This window comes from Bos javanicus, chromosome 15, assembly GCF_032452875.1.
Source record: "Bos javanicus breed banteng chromosome 15, ARS-OSU_banteng_1.0, whole genome shotgun sequence".
Taxonomy (NCBI): Eukaryota; Metazoa; Chordata; class Mammalia; order Artiodactyla; family Bovidae; genus Bos; species Bos javanicus.
The window spans coordinates 78,396,127-78,407,426 of record NC_083882.1 but is presented as its reverse complement, the minus strand read 5'-3'; the positions used below and the strand labels follow the sequence as shown (position 1 = coordinate 78,407,426).

The 11,300-nt window shown below is 37.9% G+C and overlaps 1 protein-coding gene across 1 annotated transcript; it reads right to left on the bottom strand.

Annotated features, from left to right (window-relative positions):
• Positions 1 to 461: 461 nt before the first annotated feature.
• LOC133261412 (olfactory receptor 4C12-like) lies at positions 462 to 1,719 on the bottom strand. The gene has a single exon (XM_061439896.1). It carries the CDS (start codon positions 1,627 to 1,629, stop codon positions 700 to 702), a length of 930 nt encoding a protein of 309 aa, XP_061295880.1. The 5' UTR covers positions 1,630 to 1,719; the 3' UTR covers positions 462 to 699.
• Positions 1,720 to 11,300: the final 9,581 nt, after the last annotated feature.

The following is an 11,300-nucleotide window of genomic DNA, read 5'->3' as shown; positions in this document are numbered from 1 at the left end:
GGGAAGAGAATTTTTACCACCCAGCCACCAGGGAAGCCCTTTGTAGTTAATACCCTGATACAATTATTTATTGTATGTGAACTCTTTCTATTCAAACTGCACTGTGGTCTGTCTCCTGGCTGGACCTCAACTGATACCATATGTAAAATAACAAACACAATGCCAGCCTTATAAGCATTTGAGAAACACTATTTCTTTTCACTGTACAACAAAGATTCAATGAACAAGAAAATTCCACAAAAGAATTTATATTGAGTTCAAAAAAAATGAATATTTTTAACATTTTATTTTCAATAATCAGTAGTAACCAACAACTCCATGTTACATAATAAGACAATTTGAATACCAATCCAATATTCTAGGTTCTTAGCTTGTAGCTTCTGAAGACATTTGAGATCATCAGATAATAGATAAATATTGAATAAAAAGCATTAAGTTGTGATGAGGAGAGTGTGGGATGGGAGAAAGTAAACCTGGATTCCAGTCTAAACTTAAGGTCTGTGCTTAAGTTGTTGTTCAGTCCCTAAGTCCAATACTTTGCAACCTCATGGACTGCAGCATGCCAGGCACTTCTGTCATTCAGTGGATATCTGCAGTTATTATTCAGTCCCTTTTAGAGTCAACGTATTCATCTATAGATCAAGAGGATTGGAGGAAATTATCTGTTTTACTTCTACCTATAAAGTTCAGTGAATCTCTTTAATCACTATCTGCAGTCACTTTCTTTCTCCAGTGCTTCTTCATAGCAGTTTTTACCTCAGCATTTCTGAGGGTATAGATTAAAGGATTTAACATAGGGGCCACCATAGTGTAAAAGACAGCAACAGCTTTATCAATGGGCAGAGTGGTGACTGGGCGAAGATACACAAAGATACAGGGCACGAAAGACAAAACAACTACTGTGATGTGAGAGATACACGTAGAGAGGGCTCTGTGCCTCCCCTCCAAACTGTATGCCCTTAGGGAATGCAAGATGACTACATAGGAGACCAACAGGAGAAGGAAGTTTAACAGGCAGATGAACCCACTGTTGGCAGCAACAAAGAGACCAAGGATGTGGGTGTCCACACAGACAAGTTTCAACAAAGGGTACAAGTCACACATGAAGTGGTCTATGACATTGGGGCCACAGAAGGGCAGCCGGACTGTAAAGAGGACCTGAATGGTTGCATGGAGAAATCCTCCAGTCCAGGCCACCCCCAGCAGGAGGACGCACAGCCTGTGGCTCATGATGGCCGTGTAGTGCAGAGGTTTGCAGATGGCCACGTAGCGGTCATAGGCCATCTCTGTGAGCAGGATGATCTCAGTAGCACCAAAAATGTGTTCTGCATAGACTTGAGCCATACACCCATTAAACGAGATTGTCTTGATCTCCTGAAGGGAGTCCACAATCAACTTAGGAGCTGAAGAAGAAGAGTAAATTGTGTCTATCAAGGAAAGATGGGTCAGGAAGAAGTACATGGGGGAGTTCAGAGCCTGGCTGGTGGTAATGGTAACCACAATGAGCAGGTTGCCTGAGAGGGTTACCATGTATAAGACCAAAAACACCACAAACACTATTTTTTGCATTTGGGGGTTCTGTGTAAGACCTACTAGAATGAACACAGTCACATTCCTTTCATTCACCATCTATATGGTGTGGGTAATAAAAACTCTGGCAAGGAACACTTTACCTTTAAAAAAGAAAGAAAGAAAAAGGGAATATAAAAGAATGAATTACTACAAAACACTACCTTTTAACAGTACTCTGACAATATCACAATGATTCCTTCTTTTCCCCAAACTGCCTAGGAACACATGGACCAAAATTTCTCTTAGTTGACTCTCTTAGATTTTTTTTTTACATTTTTTTAATAGTTTTCAAAATTCTGGAGCTTGCCTTACTAATTTTAATCAGAAAATACATGTTTTTTTCTTGGAGCCTTAGGTTGAAACAGTGGATTCTTTAATTGAATGGTATATGTATGGGAAAAGAAACATAGGAAGCTGTGTACTGGCACATTGTGGGACCCCAAAATATATTATCTGAATATAGTAATATTTGAAGAAATCACTTTAATGTACTCATAAAGTTATTGTTATAAGTTCACTAAATGAACATAGAATGAGGGTCTCGCTGGACTCTAACAGCTTTTAGAGGATCAGGGAAGGGGGTAAGTCTGCCCTAGTTGCCCCATGGACCACTTTTAATCATCCTAGATACTGTCTTTAGTCTACCATCTAAAAATTATTGATCACTAGTTTTAACATATGCCATTAATACTAACAGGTAATAAGCCAAGTCTCAGTAATCAACCAGATCACTTTAATGCAAAGTCTATTTCCATTTACTTGATGAGGAATATATATATTAGTCAAGCCCACTTTAAGGTAATATATACAGCTAAGTGGGTTTCCCAGATGGCACTAGTGGTAAAGAACCTGTGTGCCAATGCAGAAGACATAAAAGACATCAAGACCCAGGTTTGATCCCTAGCTTGGGAAGATCCCCTGGAGAAGGGCGTGCCAGTCCACTCCAGAATGCTTGTCTGGAGAATCCCATGGACATAAGAGCCTGGTTGGCAACAGTCCATAGGTTCGCAAAGAGTTGGACATGCCTGAAGTAACTTAGCAATATACATACAACTAAGTATTGTCATTATTAATCTTTGCATTTTACAATAACTAAGATTTCATTATTCTCTTTATATTTATGTATTTTTAAAGAAAAAAGGCAATGAAAGGTAAAATGAATTGTCTATGTTACAACTGGGCAAGGTACATAATGAGGTAACTCTTCCAACGAAGTTACTCAGTCTTGTCCGACTCCTTGTGATCCAATGGACTGTAGCCTACCAGGCACCTCTGTCCATGGGATTTTCCAGGCAAGAGTACTGGAGTGGGTTGCCATTTCCTTCTCCAGGGGATCTTCCAGGCCCAGGGATCGAACCCAGGACTCCCACATCGCAGGCAAATGCTTTGCCATCTGAGCCACCAGGGAAGCCCCAGATTCTCTGCACCAGGGAACTCTTCCAGATGATCCCACAAACTCTTCATTGAGAGGATAGCTTTAGAGTCCCAAGCCCCAGGATAGTGGGCTCTCTTCTGGATAGCCCAGGGCATCAGAGAATCCTTCCAGGGACAAGGACACTTGAGAAGAAAGTCTGCGTACACTTCTAATTGCCAACTCTTCTCTAGACAAGATGACACCTGGGAGAACCAAGAACCAACTGATATATTTTTATGCTTTCCCAATGGTCTGTACCAAAGGTTGGATTTCATGATCAAAATCAGACAGAAAATCCCAAACTTAACTCATTCATTCTCATTATTTCACTTTTTACCTCAGCTTCTTGCAAACTTTGAAGAAGTTGGCTTTAAAATAGTTCTCTTTTACCAATTTATGTCAGCTCCCTTCATCCCACACAACACAATAGCCAACTCACAAACAAAACAACCTGGCCTATGTCAAACTCAGTGGACATTTTTGATGTCCTCTGTTAATTGACAGACACAAACACAGGATAATTTTCGGTTTTGTTCATTTTTTGTCTTAATCCAAAGACCAATTCTGTTCCTATTTCCATTCATATTCTCTAATATTCATAATTTTGGAAAAATAAGAAATGGACAAAAGTTACAGACAGCAAAATAATCTTGACCTTCCATAAAATGGCAAGCAGACTGCAACTGAGAGGTAAGAACTTCAGCAAACAAACTACTTAAGCAGGGAAATCTTTGTTTACTTGCTTAAATTCAATATACTCAAACATTGGTTACTGCACTTTTACTATGTCTGCTTTTTCTCAATCTTTATAGAATGCAGAGATTTATTTTTACACCATGGCATTCCTATAACTGTTAGCTTTGTTGAGTTTCACAATGTACTAGGCATTACACTAAATATTTACATGTACGTGGTCTTCAAAATGATCCTTGTGAGGTTGATGTACTGTTGACTGACTTTAAAGAAAAAGAAACTGTGGTTACGAGAAGATAAATGACTTACCCAAAGCAATAATGATGAAAACCCTAATAGAGAAGACTGGATTCAAATTCAGGTTGCCTGCATCCAGCTCTCTACCACTCAGTGCCTCTCCAGGAGGAACCCAGTTTACTTCTGGGAATCAGCAATGCCAGAGTTTAGACATGGCCACCGGTGACCACATGAAATCCATGGCAGTTCTTTTGCTAACCTGTGAAATATAGTGAAAGATGTTAATGGGATCCAGGGTCGATTGGACAAGACCTAGAATTCTGTAAACAAAAAATCTCCCAGTACTTTGCATTTCATCATCTCATCAGTTTGGTTAAGTTCAGACACTCAGTCGTGTCCGACTCTTTGAGACCCCATGGACTGCATGTAGCATGCCAGGCCTCCCTGTCCATCACCAACTCCGCAGCTTGCTCAAATTCATGTTCATCGAGTCAGTGATTCCATCCAACCATCTCATCCTCTGTCGTCCCCTTCTCCTCCTGCCTTCAATCTTTCCCAGCATCAGGGTCTTTTCAAATGAGTCAGTTCTTTGTATCAGGTGGCCAAACTATTGGAGTTTAAGCTTCAGCATCAAATCTTCCAATGAATATTCAGGACTGATTTCCTTTAGGATTGACCGGTTTGATCTCCTTGCAGTCCAAGGGACTCTCAAGAGTCTTCTGCAATACCACAGTTTAAAAGCATCAATCTTTGGCACTCAGCTTTCTTTATGTCCCAACTCTCTCTTTTTTTTTTTTTTTTGGACTTTATGCATATTTTTTTTCAGGCAATAATTAAAATTTTATTGGACCACAGCTATGCTTATACAGTTACATATTGTCTCTGGCTGTTTCTTTTTCTTTTTTTTTTTTTTTTTAATTTTAATTGGAGGCTAATCACTTTACAATATTGTGGTGGTTTTTGCCATACATTCACATGAATCAGCCATGGGTGTACATCCTGAACCCCCTCCCACCTCCCTCCCCATCCCATCCCTCAGGGTCATCCCAGTGCACCAGCCCTGAGCACCCTGTTTCATGCATCGAACCTGGACTGGTGATCTAGTTCACATATGATAATATATATGTTTCAATGCTATTCTCTCAAATCATCCCACCCTTGCCTTCTCCCACAGAGTCCAAAAGTCTGGTCTTTACATCTGTGTCTCTTTTGCCGTCTCGCATATAGGGCCATCATTACCATCTTTCTAAATTCCATATATATGTGTTAGTATACTGTATTGGTGTTTGTTTTTTCTGTTTTACTTCCCTCTGTATAATAGGCTCCAGTTTCATCCACCTCATTAGAATTGATTCGAATGTATTCTTTTTAATGGCTGAGTAATATTCCACTGTGTATATGTACCACAGCTTTCTTATCCATTCATCTGCCAATGGACATCTAGGTTGCTTCCATGTCCTGTCTATTGTAAACAGTGCTGCAATATGTTCCAACTCTCACATCCATACATGACCACTGTAAAAATCATAGCTTGACTAGACAGACCTATGTTTGCAAAGTAGTGTCTCTGCTTTTTAATATGCTCTCTAGGTTGGTCATAGCTTTTCTTCCAAGGAGGAAGCATCTTTTAATTTCATGGATATAGTCACCATCTTCAGTGATTTGGAACCCAAAAAAATTAAATCTGTCACTATTTCCATTGCTTCCCCATCTATTTGCCATGAAGTGATGGGACCAAATGTCATGATCCTCTTTAAAGATGAGGAAACTGAGACCCAGAGAAAAACACAGCTAACTGATCAGTAGTACACAAGAATCCAAGTCTTCTAAAGCCCAAAACAGTATTTTTTTTTCCACAGCACCACTTCTGTTAAGACACCTTAATGTGACTGCATACAAGGGGGGAAAAATCACCATAGGGTGACAAAGAGAATTAGCTTTCATCTCTCATATTTAGCAAGACCTGTTTTGACTCTCTAAGAAAAAGATGTAAGTCTAAGGTCGTGTGTGTGTGTGTGTGTGTGTGTGTGTGTTCAGCTATGTCCAGGTCTTTGTGACCCCATGGACTCCAGTCCGCCAGGCTCCTCTGTCCATTGAATTTTCCAGGCAAGAACACTGGAGTGGGTTGCCATTTCCTACTCCAGAGGATCTTCCCAACCCAGGGATCAAACCTGCATCTCTTGCATATCTTGTATTGGCAAGTGGATTCTTTACCACTGAGCCACCAGGGAAGTCCAGTTCAGGGATACAGAAATTCAATCATGCTACTGGGACCACATCTGCTGAAACAAAAATAAGATCTAACAAGAGCCACCAAAGTTTGAATAGAATTAGAATAAAATAGCCTTTGAGCTTGGAGTTTAATAAAGACTCCCAATCACAGCAGAGAGCACATTTTTAATGCCATATTTTAATTCATTTTCTCTTAGGATCTCGGTTTTGAAACTGGGCTTTTTCTTAAAAAAAAAAAAAAAAGAATCCAAATGCTGTCCTTCTCTCTCCCATGATGCTCCATGGGAATCCATAAATCATAAACCTATCCCTTAATAATTATAGTTAAACCCATAAACAGTGAGCAAAATGAATATTTCTGCAAAATATCCTTAAACATCTAAAACCATCAGTATTAGAAAGGAAAACTTTAATGATTTTAACTCTAAACCTCTTAGAATAAAATGAAAATGTAAAAACAAGATTAAAGATCAACAGTGCTAGTTAACTTACTGTGGTGGGCTCTGTCCTTAAGAAGAATGATCAATGTACTCAGGAATAAGAAATAATCATTATTTGTAGCTGCTCAAACACCATATCATGTAATGGAAGTTTCTCAAGTGTTCCCACTGACTGGACAATTCTACAGGAACCAGAGAATGTCAAGATGGCACAGATTTATTCAAACAGATTCAGCACACATTTGCAAAGCTCCAGTGCCTTGGAGATTCACATCAAAGGAAAATAAAATGCTATGATAAATTTGAAACCCAAACTTCTTAGATACTAAAGAGAATCCTCTGATCTTTAGAACTTTGAGTCATGATTCCACAACAAGAAATACAAATATTTCATTACTTAATAAACTCCTCTTATTCTGCTCTTAAAATAAGAAAACAGCTTCTTCTTGAATCTTAGTATTTAGAGAGGATACTGAGAATGTTAAAGGACTGATTTTTCTATTAATATCTAAGGCTTTGTCCCCCTAGGAATTAATTAACTCTGTTTTTTTCCCCTAACTTTTGCCTTAGAAACAGATATTGAGGAGAATTTGTCCACAAACAATACATCTTCACCTGATTGGTTCTTTTCCGTGAACTGCAAACTAATATAGCAACAGTTTTCATTCCTGATTGGAAATTTGGGTGAGAAAGCAACTCTCATATAAGCCCTTGGGTATCATGAACTGAGACATAGAAGATAGTAAACGCTATGTGAACAACTCCATGGGGTTTCATTGAGGTTGCATACCTCTGAAAACATTTCCTCACTAACTGAGGTCACCAAAAGTGGGTAAGATTCTGAATCAATGTCTCACTTGTACTATAAACACATCAGGACAAGTGCTATATATAGGAACCTTGTGAGTAGACATATTTTCTGGCAGTGTGACATCTAGAGTTGGAGAACAAATGGAGGTTAAAATTCTACCAACACTTCTGGTGTAGAAATACAGAAAGATATCATCTTATGCCATCTTGCTGACTATTTTAGACTTTTGGGAATTCTATTGGTCATTCAATAAAAGAAATCTACCTAGGCAAACAGATTTTTTCAAATTTTGTTCACATGTATTATCCTCAGGAGTGCTACACATATTTTTAGCAAATACTCTGAAGCCTAGAGGAGAGGGTTTAAGTCATGTTATATGACTTGATACAGCTATTATATTTAAGTGTATGGCTAGGCAGTGGATGGAGAACTGAGGAAAATAGTAATAATAGTATAATCATGTCAATAAATTTTTCTGGCCACAGGATTATGAAGCTAGAAATCAACTATAGGGGGGGAAAAAAAGCCTGAAAAAGCAAGTGGAGGCTAAACAAGACAATACCAAACAACCAATGAATCACTGAAAGAAGAAGTTTTAAAATGCCTGAAGACAAATTAAGACAAAAGTGAAATGACCTAGAATCTATGCATGCATGCTAAGTCACTTCAGTCATGTCTGACTCTGTGTGACCCTATGGACCATAGCCACCATCCTCTGTTCATGGGGGTTCTCCAGGCAAGAATACTGGAGCAGGTTGCCATGCCCTCTTCCAGGTATCTACAGAATGTAGAAGTAGATCTAAGAGGGAAGTTTAGAGCAATAGAAGCCTACTTCAGGAAAGAGGAGAAATTTCAAATAACAATCTAACTATTCACCTAAATGAAATAGAAAAAGAAAATAGACAAATTCTGAAGTTAGTAGAAGGAAAGAAGTCATAAAGATCAGAGTAGAAATATATGGGAAAAGAGACTAAAAATTAAAAAATAATAATAATGAAACGAAGACCTGGTTCTTTGAAAAAATAAGCAAAATTGGCAAAACTTTAGCCAGACTCATCAAGGTCCAAATCAATAAAAACAAAAAATTTAAAATGAGAAGTTACAAATAACCCCACAGAAACCAAAAAAGATGATAAGAGGTTACTACAAACAATTATACGCCAATAAAATAAACAACTTAGAAGAAATGGATAAATTTCTAGACATGCATAATCCTACAAGACTGAACCAGTAAAAAACAGGAAATATGATCATATAAATTAAAAGTAATTAAATTAAATCCATAATTTAAAAAAAATTAAAGCTATGGTGACTCAGATGGTAAAGAATCTGCCTGCAGTACAGGACACTGGGGTTCAATTACTGGGTTGGAAAGATCACCTGGAGGAGAAAATGGCAACCCACTCCAGTATTCTTGCCTGGAGAATTCCACGGACAGAGGAGCCTGGCAGTCTACAGTTCATAGGGTCACAAAGAGTCAGGCATGACTGAGCAACTAACACACACTTTCAATTTTGAAAAAAATAAAAGTCCAGGACCAGATTTCTTCACAGGTAAGTTCTACCAAACATTTAGTGAAGAGTTAACACCTGTCTTTCTGAAACTATTTCAAAAAATTTACAGAGAAAGGGATGGTTCTGAACTCATTCTCTGAGGCCTGCATCACCCAAAATCAGGCAAAGATATCACAAAAGAAGAGAAAATTATAGGCCAATATACTGATGAACCTAGATGCAAAATTCTTCAACAAAATATTAGCAACTAAATTCAATATAAGTTGAAAGGATCATATACCATGATCAAATATCATTTATCCCAGAGATACAAGGATACTTCAATATCAATAAAGCAATCAATGTGATATACCATGTTAACAAACAGGAATAAAAATTATTTAATCATCTTAGTATAGGCAAAGAAAGCTTTTGACAAAACTTTCACCCATTTGTGACAAAAACTCTTCAGAAGGTAGGCAGAGAGGAAACATATCTCAATGTAATAAAGGCCGTTCATGATAATACCACAGCTAACATTATACTTAGTGTATAATGCTATACACTGTGTATACTCAGAAAGTATTTCCTCTAAGATACGGAAAAGAGACAAGGATGTTCACTCTTGCCACATTTATTATTTGTTGGAAGTTCTAGCCATAGAAATAGGAGAAAAGAAATAAAAGAAATCCAATTTAGAAAGTAAGAAGTAAAACTCTCACTGAAGTTGAAAATACAAAATATATAAGAAATCTTTGAAAAGCTACTAGAGCTCATCATTGAATTTGTAAAGTTTCAGAATACAAAATTAATATACAGAAATCTGTTGCATTTCTTCAACACACTAGCAACAAACCATCAGAAACAGAAATTAAGAGAACAATCCAATTTATAATCACATGATAAAGAATAAAATACTGAGGAATAAATCTATCTAAGGAGGTAAAATATCTGGACTTGGTAAGCTATAATAAACTGATGAAAGAAATTGACTCTACAAACACATGGAAATATATATCATGTTCATGAATTGGAAGAATTAATATTATTAAAATCACAATATTATTCAAGGCTCGATGAAATCTCGGCCAAAATACCAATGCTATTTTTAACAGAACTAGAACAAATAGTCCTAAAATTTATATAAAATTTATATGACAACACCCTGAATAGTCAGAGCAGTCTTGAGAAAGAACCAAGTGGAAGTAGCACACTCCTGATTTCAAACTATACTACAAAGCTATAGCAATCAAGCAGTATGACACAAACATAAAAACAAATAGCATGATATTAGAAGATACAAACTACTATATATAAAATAGATGAAAACAAGGTCCTACTGTATTGCACAGGAAAATATATTTAAAATCCCAAAGAAAGGCAATGCCAAAGAATGCTCAAACTACCGCACAATTGCACTCATCTCACACGCTAGTAAAGTAATGCTCAAAATTCTCCAAGCCAGGCTTCAGCAATATATGAACCGTGAACTTCCAGATATTCAAGCTGGATTTAGAAAAGGCAGAGGAACCAGAGATCAAATTGCCAACACCCACTGCATCATGGAAAAAGGAAGAGAGTTCCAGAAAAACATCTATTTCTGCTTTATTGACTATGCCAAAGTCTTTGACTATGTGGATCACAATAAACTGTGGAAAGTACTGAAAGAGATGGGAATACCAGACCACCTGACTTGCCTCTTGAGAAACCTATATGCAGGTCAGGAAGCAACAGTTAGAACTGAACATGGAACAACAGACTGGTTCCAAATAGGAAAAGGAGTATGCCAAGGCTGTACATTGTCACCCTGTTTATTGAACTTATATGCAGAGTACATCATGAGAAGCGCTGGGCTGGAAGAAGTACAAGCTGGAATCAAGATTGCCGGGAGAAATATCAATAACCTCAGATATGCAGATGACACCACCCTTATGGCAGAAAGTGAAGAGGGACTAAAAAACCTCTTGATAAAAGTGAAAGAGGAGAGTGAAAAAGTTGGCTTCAAGCTCAACATTCAGAAAACGAAGATCATGGCATCTGGTCCCATCACTTCATGGGAAATAGATGGGGAAACAGTGGAACCATGTCAGACTTTATTTTGGGGGGCTCCAAAATCACTGCAGATGGTGACTGCAGCCAGGAAATTAAAAGACACTCCTTGGAAGAAAAGTTATGACCAACCTAGATAGCATATTCAAAAGCAGAGACATTACTTTGCCAACAAAGGTCCATTTAGTCAAGGCTATGGTTTTTCCAGTGGTCACGTATGGATGTGAGAGTTGGACTGTGAAGAAAGCTGAGTGCCAACGAATTGATGCTTTTGAACTGTGGTGTTGGAGAAGACTCTTGCGAGTCCCTTGGACTGCAAGGAGATCCAACAAGTCCATTCTAAAGGAGATCAGCCCTAG